The 17871-nt window shown below is 39.0% G+C and overlaps 1 protein-coding gene and 1 long non-coding RNA gene across 6 annotated transcripts; one reads left to right on the top strand and one right to left on the bottom strand.

Annotated features, from left to right (window-relative positions):
* Window positions 1-583: 583 nt before the first annotated feature.
* Window positions 584-16449, bottom strand: LOC139994592 (uncharacterized). Of its 4 annotated transcripts, none has more exons than XM_072017390.1 (8): window positions 16291-16449; window positions 10175-10539; window positions 9405-9482; window positions 5665-7156; window positions 3567-3662; window positions 2805-3157; window positions 2360-2685; window positions 584-2191 (listed from the first exon to the last, which is right to left on the bottom strand). In XM_072017390.1, exons 2-8 carry the CDS (start codon window positions 10459-10461, stop codon window positions 1875-1877), a joined length of 2949 nt encoding a protein of 982 aa, XP_071873491.1. In that variant the 5' UTR covers window positions 10462-10539; window positions 16291-16449; the 3' UTR covers window positions 584-1874. The 4 variants fall into 4 exon arrangements, with proteins under 4 accessions (XP_071873491.1, XP_071873495.1, XP_071873493.1 ...); XM_072017394.1 differs by having other exon boundaries at window positions 6253-7156; XM_072017392.1 differs by lacking the exon at window positions 16291-16449 and adding an exon at window positions 15805-16277.
* On the top strand, window positions 12390-14922 carry LOC139994609 (uncharacterized). 2 transcript variants are annotated; one of them, XR_011801680.1, is made up of 3 exons: window positions 12390-13062; window positions 13255-13460; window positions 13572-14922. It is a non-coding gene; the product is annotated as an uncharacterized lncRNA (long non-coding RNA). The 2 variants fall into 2 exon arrangements; XR_011801681.1 differs by having other exon boundaries at window positions 12390-13135.
* Window positions 16450-17871: the final 1422 nt, after the last annotated feature.

Raw genomic sequence — 17871 nt, 5'->3', positions numbered from 1 at the left:
CGTGTACGTGTATGCGGGCTGCACGTTGAGCGCACACCACCGTACATAATGTATACGTGCAGGAAAGGGAAGGCCGACGTACACGAGCCGGCAACGAGACGATGATTTCCATTATTTCGCCGGCACGCGTGGCAAGACTTGTTTAACGAGCGCAACGTCGCCATCTGTATCGCGAATCTCGCATCATGATAATCGCGAATTGACCGACATACAACTCCGTACTTCTGATGAATAGCGCTTGCGCAATTATCGATTGGAAAATAGCAAACTCGTATAGTTTTTATACTAATAAAAGAGATTAGAATATCAACTTCGGTAATACTTATAATAAATTTTCTATAATTTAATAATAAAGAATTTTAGGTTGTTTAAAAATATTATTTATTTGTGATAGAAATCCATTGTAGTTTTAGAATACTGACTTCTACTGAGTAATTTTTAAATTGGCCAATGAGGATAGAAAGGACATTTTGATTTGGGTGATCGATCATATGCATCAATTCACTCGTAATAATTTTCTTCTACGCTGTAATGGAAACCGGATTAGCCAAAGTTGGTAAGAATTTTTATGTATACCAATAAATTTGTTTAGTTTTTTTTTTTTTTTTGAAGAATTTATTTCATCAAGCAATATTATTCAAAACCGATTCGTAACTTCCAAAAGTCAATAGTCCTCACCAAATATGATGTCACAGTTTTTTAAAAAGTTAAATTTGATTTTAGAACAAAAAAAATGCATAATTTTTGGATGACGTCATTTTTTTCAGAATCGTTAATTTAAGGTCTTTCCTTCCGATTACCTGGACATAGTTGAATTATTATCATATTCTTTTCTTTAGAGGAAATCGTAGTACAATACAAGAAAAACTATTTCATATATTCATATTTTCCCTTAATGTTATATTTTTTATTGGTATGTAATACGTATATAATAATATATATTTATATATATATATATTATATTCGTCAATATCGAATATATTAATATTTTATCAGTTTTTTCTTTCCATAAATTAAATAAATAACTCTTGACTGTGTGATATTATTAAACAAAATATTTTACAAAAGTAAATAGTTGTAGATTGCCAGGTGTTCAGTGAAGAGTGAGGATAGATGTATGTTTTTTACTATATCGTCTATTCAAAAGTAACTAGACATCCGAAGCGCTTTTTTTTTATTCCGTATACGTGATTTTTGGCGAAGTCATGATTTTCTCTTCGTTTTTCTTCAAATATCAAATGTTATGAATTTATATATTATACTTCTATTAAACCCGTCTGGCAAATCTCGTTCTTGAAACACATGATACATTCACTTCATATAAAAAAAGAACTAATATAAAAAAAAACTATATAAAGAAAAACCAGAAGAGAAAAAAGTCAAAGATAAAGAGAAACGATGAAAATTCAAAAGAGAAGACGATGATTCGAGGATCCTGGTGAGACCTTCTGTTTGTAACTTTAACTTCCGAAAATGTTTGTTCATACTAAGCATCTTATTAATCTTTAGAGAATTAGTCACAGCGATTCTTTGAAAAATGCACGAAAGCATCTGGTTTCTGAAGAAGCCGAAATAAAAATGACTAATGAACACGGTGGAATATCTCTAACCACGAAGAAAAACAAAAATTTGGCTATAATGGAACATGATTATCGCCAATAGTCACACAATACACACACGATTTTATGTTCGATAAAAACGACCTCAGCGTTTCTCATCGTCCAATGTTTAGTCGCTTTTCAATACCATGCGATAAAGTATATTAATTCTTTTCCTTTTCTCTTTGTCTGTTTTCTTTTTTTATACTATATGCTGGACTGAGGTATTGAGAGGCAAGATGGTCGTCTTTTTTATACTCTAGGCATGGCGTAAGGTTACAAGTGAGAGCTGTGAGGTTGTTGCTCGTAGAACAGTACGTAGGCTTCGTTGGAAACGACCGATCGCGCTGGAACGACGGACACACGGCTGTCATTATACTCATGCCACTCCCCCGAGTATGGATGCTTACAATACGCCGTGTAATGGCCGGAGTGCGTTGTGCCCGAGTGATTCGCGACACCGTACAAATTGTACGTACAACCCGGAACTCTGGGCGCGGCAAAGGCACTGAGATCCAAACCTGTCAATGGAAAATCTACCATCACGTTTAATTTGCTGCGAAATCGTTCCATCGGTGAAAAACGTTTTAAATCTTTAAATTTTCATTAAGGAAGCTATGATGAAATAAGCAGCGTGATCCAAATTTCGACATTTGAAAAGAAATTACTCTTTAACAAGTACATAATAGAATTTCACAGCACATAATAACTAATCATGACCTGTTTAACGTTTAATCTTCATTAAAATTGAGAAAGGATACGAATAACAAGAATCTTCGGGAACTTCTGTATACTGAAGCTTTTCGTGCACTTCCTCCTCATCTGACACTTGGAACAAGTCGGTTTTTCGTCACCGTCGAGCACTTCTTCTCGCGTGAAGTGTTCCAAACATTGACTCAACTTCACTGTACCACTTCTGGCCGGTATTGGCAAGCTTAGATCCCAAAAAGGATCCAATGTAACCGACACGTGGTCGCAAGAAGTGCAGTGCAACGACGAACGTAATTGGCCCACGAACACGTCCACTACCATACTATCTTCGCTTCGCAGGTAACGCTTCCAACTCTCTACTGCCTTCTGACTGTCACTATTCATAAAAAATCACCAACATTTATATAAATAGTAGTAGCCTTAGACATCATCATTCTTAATAATTTTTTCTTTCTTACATTCCGTACCCACAAATAAGATTTAAGGTTTCCTTACGTGTACATTTCAGGAATATCCGTATGTATCGGTTGCGGCTTCACCGTCACCCTGTTCACGTCTTCATGTAATCCTTCCAGCAAGTATCTGAGAAATTCTTGAGCATCTTGTTGGCTGTATCCCATGAAACGTGGTGCGAATCTTTGTATCTGGGATTTAAGCGCCGTCGTGTTAACCACGAGATCACCGCCCACCTCCCACAGCTCGTGAATCACCTGACTGAAGGCCTTGATAAGAGCCCCTTTCATACTGCTTGTGGAGGTGTTTATGTCCGCCAGGTACTGTTCGTTCAGCAAATATTCCAGTAACGGTCTCGTGTTGCTCAAACATTGGATTACGCTGTTCATAAAACACTGCAAGACAGAAACACTAGTAAAAAAAACCGGTTCTTTCAAAATGGTCTTTAATGTCATATTTTGTGTACAAGTAGGGTAGTAGCACTATGTAGATTCTGAAGGAAATATATTGAGAACTACTTTATACATAGCAGTAAAGGAAGTTCAACAATCCCGTTTCAACGCGTAACATGGTCATAATATTGCACCCTTGAACTTTACGCTGCGTAATTAATTTTTCCTTTGATTGTACAGCACATTCAACTTTATAAGGCGCAAATTAATCCATTCTCATATTACTAGCAAATACGCATGTTGTTGTGGATAAATAATTATATGCAAAGTTCGAACACAGACCAATGTCGCAGCATAAAAGTTGATGTAATCATAAGTACATATTCTTGATATATAATTAGTATATACTTACTGTGTTTCCAATATTTCGCAATCCGTTTAGTCCACATCGCTCATCACGATGCGCTTGTAGTCGATTACGCGCTGATTTGTTTGTCGGGCTTCCTTCCTGCAATAGAGATAAGAGTTACATTTTTAAATCTAACTGAGCTACTATTTTCTAGGCATCTACTTCTCTACGGGAAACGAAAACCGTCAAATTCTGTCGCGTTCTCTGTTCTAAGCACGACTAGTTATACTTCTTTGGTGGTGGCGGTGTCTAGCTTGCGGCATAAAGAGCATCTCACACGAATATATGTATACGCACGCACACACACACACATACCACGAAGTCGATATGACCTTGGGGATGGATACGTGCTATACAGAGAGAGACCGGTTAGTTATGGACCGATTATTTAGAACACGGCATTTGGATTAGTAATGTGCATCACCGGTATTGAAAGAAAAGAAATACCACACGGTACGTACATTTTTCGGTGTGTTCAACCTCAGCGTATGGATTGTTCCGAACAGAAAGTACGCCCAACATAATATATTCAGAAAAGGGAAGACAGCGTAAATATTTAAAGCGTCGAACAGTCGTGAAAAAGAATCGGTACTCAACGACGACGTCGGCGTCATTGCGTGCTCGAACGGGACTAAGTATATTCTTCGTATGTCTTGTACCTATATTCTTCATGAACACTCACCTTCGTGCGACTGGCTGGAGGCTGTAGAGTAGCGTGCGCGGTCACTACAGAACTGTTGAACTGTACTGAATAAACACCAAAAGAGACGCGTTTCTGAGGCGTCAGAGGAGCCGCAACGCCTAACAGGAACGCGTACACGAACAGCAGAGTAATCACTGCCCACACGCACCACAACCCCCAGCCTATCAATTGGGTATAAGCCAGTTTACACGGTGTAACTTTCGAGAACCTCCAGTCCCTCTGCATTAACCAACCCACGCTCTATTTCTCTCGAGCTTTCGAGTACGTTGTCAGATGAACATAACGAATAAACAGACGTCATATCGTTGTAGGTATCTTTCAAGGATTCACGAGAATAAGAAAAATTTAAAAATGGCACAAAGTTCAAACGATCACATCTATGCAAGCTGAAGGAAAGCTTCTGCGGTCGTAAATATTCGGAGACATCCCAATCGGATAGTCTCTCCCCACTCCGTAGTCAAAATGATTCCTGAAACTGGCACGCTACTCGTTGTCATCGATGACAGAAATTGCCCGTGTCGTGAAGAAGATCTGCATCGGTCTTCAAGATCTTTCCTGCAGAAACGACGTAGCTCTTAGCAGTGAATGCACCAGAATACGTTGTGTACTTCATACGCATAGTTATACTTCCACATAAAGAACACCCGTTGCTACTAGGTACCGTTATGTTATGAGAGATCCGTTGACCGCCGGTTTTCTCTCTCTTTCTCGCACTCTTTCCCCTGCCCGAAGAGCTCTGGTCTATTAATAAAAGCCAGCTCTCGCGACTAACCGTCGAACAGAATGGCGTGTGCTCGAAGAAAAACATAGACTAGTTTCGTAACAAGTGACTAGATGAGCAATGGAAAAGCATAACCTAACGTTTCGATTCATAGTCCATCTTTTTCCATCTACCACCACTACTCTATGTAAACCTATATACCATCAGGAATTCGTTACGAGTCATTGAACTTTCCATAAGTTGGGAAAAATGGCGGTTTACAAGATACGATGATCCATCGTGGTTACGCACACGCCTTTATATGTATAGAAGAAGGCGGATGCATTTTTGGCCGCATTTAAAGCTGCTGTAAGACTATGAGCCATTGAATGACAGATATGTGTTTCTTAATAATAGAACATTAGAATGAAACGAAATTCTATAGCATATGCTACATATATGCGAAATGAAAACGAGGTTCCTAAAACAGCAACTAACGAAAAACAGAAGAAACTATGAGAAAGAAATGGCAGAAGCCAATAAATCTTGAGATGTTCACAATGTAGCACTGGACAGGTCTTACTTCGTTCTCTTAGGACACACTTTTACTGATGTTTCTAGTAAGTAAAAGTTTCATAAGACAAGACTACGATGTCTTCCCATTGAATGATTAACGGAAATGACTAAAGGACACTCACAAACTGGTCGGCGACCCCGCGGTAGAGATTTTGGTGGGCCGTGGACGGTGCAGTGGGCGATGAGGAGGAGGTCAGATTACTGGCAGTGTTCGCGGTTGTCCCTGAGAGGTGACCATCCGGTCTCCTAGATGTGGAAGGCACAGATGGGTCGTCTCCATAGGTACCGGACGGTCTTCCCGCCACACCGTTTTGCAAGATGGGCGGCGTGCTGCCGCCTACGAACCCGGCCTGATCGATACCGTACGAGGTAGACGTTTTCTGTTGCTGCTCACTGTCCTCGAGACTCTCCGGATCTCCAATGCGACCACCACGGATGCAGGTAATCACGTCGATGGAGGTGACGACGTCCTTGATGCCAGGTATTACCTCACCACCGCCTTTAGCAGTCTGATCCTCGATCTCGATGTCCTCCTCTTCTTCCTCTACCCCTTGGATGTTCTTCCGAGCGTTGTTGTTAATCAGCAGCCCGCCGTTACTCGGATTAGTGGCTAGGTTAGTGAACAAGTTGAGCTTAACACCGATCAAACCAGCAACGCCAGCACCGCCACCGAGCACAGGCGACAAGAGGTTACGCTTAGCTGGTGAAACCTCGTCAATCCGATAGGTAGCACCGCGTTGCTGCTGTTGTTGCCGATGATGCCGATTGTTCAGCTTGTTGTCTTCGTCGTCCTCGTCGTCATCGTCCTTGTCGTGGTCGTCGTCAGGGTCGTTGTCGTGGTCGGGGTCGTGATCGTGTTCGTGCTCGCGGCCGTTGTTGTTTATTATCCCATATTGACCGGAATCACAGGCGTCCGCACAGCCGCTGCTGATATTCCCATTACTGCTGTTGTTGTTATGCTCATCATCGTCGGTGTTATTGTCCTTGTCGTCGTTATCGTCGTCATCGTCGTCGTCCTCGTCTAGGTCGCGGATCGTGCCGCGCTCGTCAATCGTTACCTCGCCTGGCGACGCGGCACTATCTGCGCGTGCATGCCCGCTGCTGAGCACCGTGCTGCTGGACACTGGTCTTCTCTTTGATCTGGACCAAAGTGCACCACCAACGGTGCAGGAAGACGACGAGGAGGACGAGGAGAGCGACGACTCAGGACGATGATCTCTGCCGGTACTACGTTCGATGGGTATATCACGATCGTCGCCACCAAACAATTCCGTCAACGAAGAACCGGCTGAATGATGCTTCCACTGATGATGATGATGATGATGATTATGATGATTATGATGGGCTCCACTAGTGCTGCTGGTGCTGCTCGTTTGACGGATATTCGGTATGTAACCGGACGGCGAGTACCTGATCAGATCTGCCGGTATTTCTAGCCTCGATGAGGAGGACTCCGGAATCCCTCTGTCCCTGGACGAACTCCCGACAGAGATGTTCGACGAGGACGACGACGTAGACAAGCCGAATCTGCTGCCGCTGGTGCCGTTTGTCGTCACATTCGTGGCCGTGCCACCGCTGCTGCCCGTGCTGTTGTACGTCGACGACGAAACTGACCTGCAAACGTTCAGCCAATGTGAATATTGCGAACATCCTTTTTCATTCGTCTGGGCCCGCGTCCAAGGGCTACCCTCTCTTTCTCCAGATTACGCAATCATCAGCCAGCATACGCGAAACACGTTCGTAAACACACGCACGCGCAACCCACATATATAACTAAATGAATAAGCACTCCGTTTCTGTCTACGTTAGTAGTAATTAATAATGAAACAAATCGGAGGCTGCTGGATTTATCAAATTGTAAGTATAGACTTTTTCCGATTATCAACCCATTAAACCATCTATTCCTTCTTAATCACAATATTTCCTTGAATACTTTGTCTAAATAAATTTTTAGAATACACTCCGTTCTACAAAATCGAGCAATCCTCTGAACTCCTATATAGTCAAACAAGAGATTAAAACTGTTTGAAAAGGAAGAGAAGGAAACGGGGAAAGGTTCGGTAGTATCAGAATAATTCTCCTTGATGAATAGAGAAAAGGAAGTTGGTAAGTACACGAGACGATCGGGCCGATGCCGCTGACCTACATGTTGATCAGATCTTCTTCGGGGTTTGGAGGTTACCAAATCAGACGCCTGACACCGTTCGTGGATTTGGACACAGCACCGGGAATACGCACTAGATATTTAAAATATACACGCATTCTTGTACGCGTTCGAGCTCATGTGCGCTAAATATCTCGTTGTGGTTAAGGACGAGACGTTGGGGAGAAAGTAACTGTCTTCTCTTCTCGTCTATCCACACACCATACCAGAAGACAATTCGAAGCGAGGTCAAGGCCTTTCGCTACACTTCCACCACGTCAATCACGATCGATCGACCAACACGAATGGATTGTACGTATGTATATTTATATCCACATGACTGTTTATCGTGACAGTTATTCCCTACGGAGGTTAAACTTTGCTCTAGCTTCTCAACGGTTCACAGTAACGTACGGTGATGTAAAGTAATTCGACAGTTATTTGCTTGTATATTTACAAAAATTTGCAAAGATATTAAACCACCTATCAAACAAAAATGTTGTATATTTAAGGACATGAGAATAATTCCATAAAAAATATTAACGAATTTAAAATAACTAATATTTCGTGTCCCTTCCTTAGGTGACAACAGATCATTTGAAAATAATATCGAGTAACATCTATTATCGTTACTAGTTGTCGTTACACAACTACCAGAAACGTGTTCATAAAAACCTTTCATAGTACGTTGTCTAATTATTCCAAAATATTTTGATTCTATTATGAATTTTGTATGTGAGAATGAATATGAATATTGAAAATGTTATGCATAAAAGTATTACGGGATAACCAGACATAGCTTCTATATCACTCCACTACTATCAAGCAGTTTAATTATATGAATTAGTCAGCAGGCAAAACTCTGATTATAGAGGGTTACATTCATTTCCACGAATTCTATAACCACTCCAAAATAAAAACTCAAGGTTACCGAGCAACGGCCTCCTTTATCATCTGCAAATCATCCCACCGATATGCTTCCCAAAAATCGTGACCACAATGTGACTGGCAGATCTTATGACTTTAATCACATGTTTAACGCCAAGTAAGCAAGAGGAGCTAGTTTTGTTGTCCAAAGAACAGACAAAATATCTACTATCTTCCATCAATGACAAGTGGATAGACAGGATTTCTATGTATAACTAGTTCTCTGACAGCCAGTGCAAGTCTATACGGCCCATCTACTATCGATCTCGAGCTTTGTCGTCGCCTCGACCAGGCCATAGAAACGGGGACTCATACGTCGCGCCTTCCTAATTGAATCATTGTGACGCGAACAAAAGTAATTGGCGCATTGTAAAGGGTGTCGTTGGGATACCTGTTGCCGGCTGATGTATTTATAACGTGCGTCCCGTAGCCATTTTATCCACGTCGTCGCGTTCCCCGTGATAGAGAAACGCAATTGGCACGAGTGTGATTCATCGGCCGACAAAAAGGTAGGAAAGATCGATGACAAGGGACTTCCGCCATGTGGTCTCTGACAACCATAGCTTCGAGCAACAACCGCGCCGCTATAGTTAACAACCTAACTATTGTTTAGCATTTCAGGAAATCCATTCCGAAAGTGGACGTTAGTTGTGCATCAAGCAATTACAGTTATTTAATCGAATGTTGACAAATATGGGAGAAACCAGGAAGATACTGCACAGAATCGGTGGAAACTTATCGGGGCCTTGATCTCATAGCTGCCTTATATCTCTGTTCACGGAGATTGCTCACCTTGTGGGTGAGCTGCGAGACCGGTTGTACTCCGACATGTAACTCCTGCGGATGCTCGTGTTCGCCGACGAGTAGAAACTGTAGGGCCGATCGAGTATCAACTATTTAATTAACCTCCTTTTTCGCATTGTCAAGAAGCTCGGGATCGGCAGCACGCTAACTACGAGTTTAGTTCTAATATTAAACATTATTTATAATATCGAAGTACGTGTAATACTTGATATAATCAGCTGCTTGCCCAGGGCCAATCCCGGTAAAGGAAAGCCTGAACGGTCCAAAGAAACAAAGTAATTGACAAAAAGTCAAGGGAAGCATGCATTCGACCAGTCAGTGGAGTATCGACGGAAGTAAAACGCCTCCCCTTAACCAATCTTCCTCTTTATAAACTTCTTTCAATCAATTTCTATCTTTTCAGTGCCAATATTCCAAATACATCAACGGACCAACCCCTTGCGGACGTAAGATGTAATTAAAGAAAAAAGTAGATAATATCCTTGACCATAGTTCTTATTATATACTGCCTTGCTAACTGGCCAGATTCAGCCACATGGCCAATCAGCAGGGTATTGCTATACTTCTAGACTTTAAACAATATAAAAAGTCTGGAGTTCTATTTGAAATGAGGGCAGCAAAGGGTTAGACTTGCTTGTTCCTAAGTTTCGATCTTTACAAACTGCACGTGATTGCCGATCCCTGGAATCCATTAATGGAATCCCGAATAAGGGAACATGGAAGATGGAGAACGTGACGAGAGAAGAAAAAAGACTCACCTGCCTGATGGGCAGTAGGATCGCCTGTACTCGGTCGTATAGTTCGAACGAAAGCCCGAGCTGCCTGATGTCGACGAGGACGAGTAGAAGTTCGTCGGTCGATCTAGGATCGACGACGAAGCAGTAGATCGGTAGGTGCTCAGCTTCGAGGTGGAGTTGCCGATAGAGGAACTGCTGTTGCCGCTGTTACCGCTGGAACATCGTCTGCTAGGAGAATGCGGCGCCATTGGACTGGTGCTGTACGATACTGCTACGGCGCCCGCCTGGCCCCCACGGTGATACGACATTGCACCCGGGTCACCAGTCTCACAATCTCTCTCTCTCTCTTTTCTCTCTTTTCGACTTTCTTCTATAGAAACCTTTTCCTGAATTCCAACACAATTTAGGAGAGATTGGTCAGTGTATCGACTGGGATACTTTCTAAACAATTTTTTATTACTAGAGTGCTAATTGAATTTCGAGTATTCCGAGGGTGTGTTTAATTTTTTCAGGAAGAATTTAACCCTGTTAGCTATTCCATTCTAATTCTATTGTTTCTTTCTTATCGATTAATCTATACTTATTCCAGTTTCAAGAGAATGCACAAAGCTGTTGATAAGTATGAATCCTGTGTAACCGGCTAAAATGCAATCGTAAATCTAAGTAGCGTGCGAAAGTCTTCACACTACAATAACGAGTGGAAATTTTGTTTCTTATGAATTAACATAGAGATTGTTTTGACGTTATTTTAATTCTGTTCTTCCTCGAACCATTCTTAACAAAGCCTTTGTGAGCCATGAAAATCACAAATGAACATGTATATAATATATATGTATATAATCATCATAAAGAGAATATCTGAAGATTCATTTTTAAAGAACTATATAGGAGGGTTAGTTGTTGTCATAAAATTCGGCTTTTGCATTCTATAGTACCATAAATCAAAGAACTTACATATAAAACATCGATTTTTACTAGAACTGGTTCAATTTTGCAAGTGGATTTTGACATTGTACGCGAAGAAACTGACGTGGCTGATCCATAAAACGTCAGCCATTAAAGAGCATTAGGTAAGAAGACTTTTGGAAGTGTTGAACGACGATAAAGTAGAGGCCAGATATAACGAACTTCGGTCTACATGTTCCATACAATCCGTAACAGTCTGACCCAGAAAAATCTAATTATTACACAAACTGTCTTCCTTGTCCCATTTTGAAATCTGCAAGACCTACATCTTCGTACCTAAACTCGAAGGTATGCTTAAAGTACTCTAGTAATTCAAATGACACATATTATGTATAAAATTAGACCAAAAATTAATCGATAAGCATTCTCTTTCCGAAGAACGAGAGAAACAAGAACGATTTTCAGCTTCAGCGTCGACCTTGCAACTCGAGCAAGCTATTTCACCTTGTCCCCCTTTTTTCCATAGAAGAATCTACTCGGTGTTCGTGAAAAAATAACGGATCTTCACTGGAAGCTGAAAGCGGAAACCGCATTGCGTTATGCGATTAATCGGATATCGATTAGTTCTATCTCCATGTGGAATAAATTACAATAGAGAGAAGGAACTTTACCGTCGATACTCCAACTGTCAAATTTCGCGAAGAAGAGCGGGAATACAAAATGAAGAAATGCCAGAGGTTACTGGGTCGTGCTAAAAAAAGCAAGCTGACCTTGAGCCGGCGAAAAAAGTAACTACCCGCACACAGCTTGACACTCAGCACGCGTGTTATTGTTTTAACCCTGCTATACGTTGATCAGTTTGATTCGATGAAAGATCGATGACCGATAAATCTAACTAACAGCCAACATATAACGCATGAAGGATATACAGTGCCAGATTTTGTATCTTTTCATTTTCGTTTACATAGTTTTTGGGTCACTTTACAATATGTTTTGACAGTAGATTCTAGCTGTTTAATTCTTTTCTAAAATTAAAACTTTTCAAAAATCTTTTTAAGAGTAACAATTGAAACACAAATGTTGAACAGAGGATTCGAGTAAAATATGAAAACATTTGATAAAATATAATATTGTAAAATAAATATCTAATCAGTGAAGATAATCGACATGTAGGTAGAAAGATACTGCTAATTCAAAATTTGATTGAGATATCATGACTGGTAAGTACATACTTTTTTAAAGTCTCAAATGGAAGAGCAAGAAACATTTATTACCTAATAGACAGGGTTCGATTAATTTGGCAACACTGTAACTTTTATCTCGTCCATAACGTAAAAATGCAAAAAAGAACTAAAAGTAGGAAACTGCTTTACCGTCGCAAGTTAAATAAATTCCATCTTCAATCTATTATTAACAATTTTTCGAATTTTGTTTCTTTAGTGAATGATGGCGTAAAAGTCGCGCGTAACATCCAAGAAGAAAATCCACGTCTTTGCCAAATATCTAGCATCAAGAAAGCAACCACATTTTTCCCTTGATTCTGGCAACCATCCCAGTTTTCACCGGAATACATCAGACGCGCAAAACCAATATGAGAAACGTCTTGAATTTCCTCGCAGACCGTGTAACATATAAAATTATTTACTTTCCTTTAAATATTTCGATCGAATCATTTGATAAAGTATATCGAATTTCATTTTAAAGTTTTTTTCCACGCGCAAGATGATTGAGCTTAGTAATTTGTCAGTATATTTCTTTCAACTTCCAGAAGGTCAGATGCTGGAGGAAAGAGAAAAAATACATCGCGTGCGTGAAACAGCATCTCGCTGAAAAATTACGGCAAAGATATTACGGGTCATCTCTTATATTTCGCAAAGTCAATAACGCAGTTACGTAATCAGATAAAGAGCACAATTGGAAATTATGTAACTAATTCTATGATGCGAACCTGCCAGTAAATGCCTGAAACGTGCGATTTCATTAATTACGTTCAATGTACTCGAGTATCCTTCGCAATTTTTTTTAAATTTGGAAAAATATATTTCTGGAAATAATCGGAGAATTGATCAAAATTGTGTAACTTTTTAAGCTAATAATTATTCATCAACGTCTCTGATAGTCTTTACATAATCATGTTTAGAATGGATATGGCAAAAACGGAAGTGACAATATTTTAAACTTAATTCGAAACGCAGATGACAGAGCAGAAGACGGTCCGCATTATTCGATCAATGGATCACGCCTATTACATCATGAGAATCAGTACACGTGGATCCCTGGCAGAGCAGATTATACGTTTACGCAACGAAAACGAGGTGGAACACATATTCTAGCATTTTTTTTTTTTTCTTTTTTTTTTAGCATTTCAAATTACCGTCTACGATGGTAATGTCACGTATCGGTAGGTAATATACAACAACACCACTATGCTAATACCTTTTGTCTCTTTCTTCCTATTTAAGCTGCGAAATGTGGAACAGGAAACAAGGCCCCAATTATTTCTGTCTATCAGTGATCGATGTAGAAACTTATTAAAAAAGAAGATATGTTATTCACAGCCAATGGATCATCTTGAAGCAAATCTGATGGCAAAAAGTAACAGAGAGGGAAAGATGTACATAGTTGAACATGAACATGACCATGTTTTATTTGTAATACCCATATGAAAGATACGTAATCTGTAAGTAGAAGCGTCAAAGGTGAGGCGCGTAACGAGTACACTCGCACGTGACGATGCTTCCAGTTTGCGTACAACTGCACTTGTAACGCGATTAATAGGACCGATCGAATTCACTTATGATCTTTAGTTATTCGCACACCGGTTTCGTCGTATTCGTGCGTGTGTAACGCGTTGGGTTACATAAGATAATGCGACACATACACCTACAGCCAGTCACAAAAGTTCGCATACACCTCTTAAATTTAAGAGCAATATCTTTTAGTATCAAATTTTGTATTAAACGTATGACACATATTTAAAAAGTAAAATGAATAATAGAAGATGCAACGCCTCGCAAGAATGCATCCACTTATACTTACATGAAATTATAGGAAAAAGTAGACTTCGTAATGTATTAATACCCCGTATGTCTTACAGTCTTCCTGGTATTGTTAAAGTTAAAGATTTCGCAATTTCTGATATAATTCTATGTTAAAATTTTCGTGAGCTAAATATTTACATTTTTTTAATTCCTTCTGGAAATACGTTAATGTATTATGGAAACACACAAAACTCGTAAAGCGTATGTAAACTTCCATGACTGATTTGAATTTCTTTCGCAGAAGAGAAGAGAAACTTCGACTCAAATGTGATCGAATAAAATGTGATTTTACCGAAAACAATAGTAAAAAAAGGACGAAGGAAGAAGAAAGAAAAGATAAGGAACGTAGAAACATTGTTTATTATTTGGATACAGAACTATAATATGAAGAATCTCTATTTTGCGTTTCCAAGAGAGTAAAAAGGGAGAAAGAAATAAAACACAATGAGTAATTATAGTAACAAATAGATTTACGCGATACGATATGTCATAAGAATTGAAAACGTTGCTAAAACATTACAATCGTGTACAACACGTATCCTATTCTCTCACCTAACTCTGAATTCTCTTTCGTCAATCGTATGAATTTAAATGTAATAAAATCAAGATTTCCATCTTGGACAGTTTTTCAAATCTAAAATAATTCGAAGCTTTCTTATCACGATTCAATCAGAACGATTTGCCAGCTCTTTCGACATTGTATATGTGCTATATATTTCCCATTTCTCGCTATCTTTCTTGAAGGTATCGTTTCTCTTATAGCAATGCTATGAATATGCGGTTCAATAGATTATAGAGATTCACGATTTAACGTAAAATAACTAGAATCAAATTTAAACCATAATCATCGTCGTTTATTCCTCATTTATACCTTTAATTCGTATAGTTAAAACTAAAAAGTGCCAACTTTTTTACTGAAAAATTTGCACATTCATGATTTTGATACGAGGACGATACAATTTTCAAGTTCATTGACTCAATTAACCCTGCTGCGTTCTTTCGATCATTTTTTATCCAATGGTATTTTTTGACGTTAAAAAATATTTCAAATTCAGATAAGATACGAGAAGGCTGTTATTAGTATGCATGACTGCTCATCTCAATTTTAATATTAATAAATATTTTCTTAAAATACTATAAATCTCTTTTACTGTTAAAATTAAAACAAAATTGAAGTATCAAAATTCGAGGATCGCAGCAGGGTTAAACTTCCCTTTAGAACGCCAAAAGTTTATCTACCAATACTACGACACCAATACTTAGTAACCAATTCTTGGTGTCCTGAAGTAAAGTTTTCAGCCTGATGCGATGGTGTGGAAGGGAAACATTTCTGGATACTTGAAATATTTTTATCGAGCTGTTTCGATTTGTAACCCAACTCCGCGTTCACGAGGCCAGAGAGTAAGAAAACGCGAGAAAGAGACGGTAAACTGGGCGCAGGAGGGAAGAAATAGAGAGTGAGAGTGAGAGTGAGTGAGTGAGTGAGTGAGAGAGAGAGAGAGAAAGGGGGACGGTCCGAGGAGGGACAAGGATAGAGCGATAGGACGACAAGATGGAAAAGAAAGAGAAAGAAAGACGCGTTGATTTGGACACAGAGCCTTTGGCATTTCTCACGTTCCAAAGTTAAAACCCACGGATCCGTATATATATATAATCGTATATTTCACACATACGAGCCATTCATTATAAAATGGAAATACTCACGGGCTGTATGCCTCTTACACAAGTAGATACAGGTTTTCACTTGATTAATTCGTCCAAAGTAAATGTGTACACGATTTCACTAGAAAACGTCAGTGTTACGTAGACGAACACGTTCGCGTTCCCTCGATCATGTCGTCGTTTATTAAGCAGGAAGGAATTTTAGCTTACGCCCTTACGGAGATTTTACGAAAAGAAAAAGGGGAGGAGAGGTGATGCGTCGCGATGCTGAAAAGCACGGGCCATCCCTCGGAATTGTCGGTGACGTCACACACCGTGACGAATACGATACGGAACTTCCGATTCGATGTGCCTGAGCTGAGGAAATAGTCGCTCAACGCTACGAGACTCGAGACACACGATCGATTTACAACACGGTTTTATATGTAGATCACGTCACGATGCTCGTTTTTACTGGAAAAATCTTTGACACGATTTAGTACGAGTGTGGTTTCGCCGCCGACCGAGTTTGCTACTCGAGTTATTTACCTTTTTTTCCACGCTTCCCTCTCGTGGCTTATTAAGCACTTAAGACACCACGAGATTATCACCACTGACTTCGCTAACACAACGTGTGTGCAAACAATATGGCGATTACAAGATTGCCGAATTCCGCGTTGACAGTCATCGCTTCCGCGACTACCGCATTCTGCGCTAGCGCACAAGAAAATACCGTCTCGTTTGCCTAGGGTGAAACTTCGAAGCCAATGCTGCCACTCGCGACTATAAGAGGACTTTGATTACCAATCGCGTTTATCGCGCCAAATTATTCCAATTTTAAATTCGACTAACGATCGATTCAAACCTGTTTTTAACTATCAATTTATGTAGTTCATATAAAAAAAAAATTTAACGCTGATTATTGGATGACATATTTATAATTCTTTGATTTCTGATCGTATTCTAATTGTAACTTGGGCAGACCTGAAGCAATGAACTGTATTGTTCTTGAAACGTTGACACAAAGTGAAAAAATTAATTGGAACGTGTCAATTTATATTGTTCTTTTACTTTTATACCATGGCTTCTGAAAGTATTGATAGACCTTTTATGATTACCATACGCATATTATACGAAACATTTTCAAACTTCATTAATGCTGTAATGGCATCCAACTATCATAATTATATTTTTAAAATCTTAAACAATTCTGAAAATAAATGCAGAAATTATAAGATATTTAGTACAAGTACATGTACATATATTTTGCAAAGATTATAAAAATATTTAAATAAGCAATCATTCATAACATTAGTAAGTCTCAGTATTCAGTAGGACCATTTTTAATATAATACATTATATACTTAAGGTAACTATACATACTGTATATTAATTTTGTACTAAATATAAGTTTACATTAAATATCCTGAAATTTTTATATATTTTTTCAAATTAGCAATATAAATAGGGCAATCTTGTTATAGTACTAACAAAATTTCAAAATGTTTTATAATAACACACAATGTGAATATAAAAGTTTTCTGTGACAAATGTAAATACTTTAGCAAGCCACTGTATATATCAATGTTAACAGTATGTTTTTGCATATGTAGAAATAAAATAGAAGTAAACTTTCGAAATATTCTTAGATATTGTGCAATTAAGTTTTTGTCGACATCCTGTAAAGAAATATGTGTCAAAATATTTTATTATCTTACACTGCTTCTCTTCATATTCTATAAATATTTGCTGAACACAAACCAGACCTTTCTGAATACCATACTCTTCTTCAAACTGGATATCTCCAGGACTTTCCTACAAATTCATTTATGAAGCAAGCACTCTATGAAATTAAAAATATCAACTCTTTTTAAGTTATTATTATCGCACAACTTGTTTTATACAAAGTATTTCTTTTCGAATGCAAACCTTACCATGCAAATAGGCATAATTTTTTATTCTGAGGAACTTAATGAGACATATCGCTCTCTGATTTTTCTACTTCGCAGGCCGCAGGCAACAGACTCTAACCAGCTGAGGGAACCAGAAAACCGGAGCAACAGGCAATGAGGCAACCCACGTGCGACTACATCACGAATCACGAATATAATCAATATTTCCATGTCCATA

This window comes from Bombus fervidus, chromosome 15, assembly GCF_041682495.2.
Source record: "Bombus fervidus isolate BK054 chromosome 15, iyBomFerv1, whole genome shotgun sequence".
NCBI lineage: Eukaryota > Metazoa > Arthropoda > Insecta > Hymenoptera > Apidae > Bombus > Bombus fervidus.
The sequence above is the reverse complement of the archived record's forward strand: the minus strand, read 5'-3'. Positions and strand labels throughout refer to the sequence as shown.

Bases quoted from the DNA above. Each gene is read 5' to 3' on its own strand.
- LOC139994592 (XM_072017390.1), bottom strand. From the start codon at position 10,461: ATGTCGTATCACCGTGGGGGCCAGGCGGGCGCCGTAGCAGTATCGTAC. The intron at 3,663-5,664 runs GTGAGTGTCCTT...TCTCTATTGCAG, and splicing joins GCGGGGTCGCCGACCAGTTT to GAAGGAAGCCCGACAAACAA. The intron at 2,686-2,804 runs GTAAGGAAACCT...TTTTATGAATAG, and splicing joins GATATTCCTGAAATGTACAC to TGACAGTCAGAAGGCAGTAG.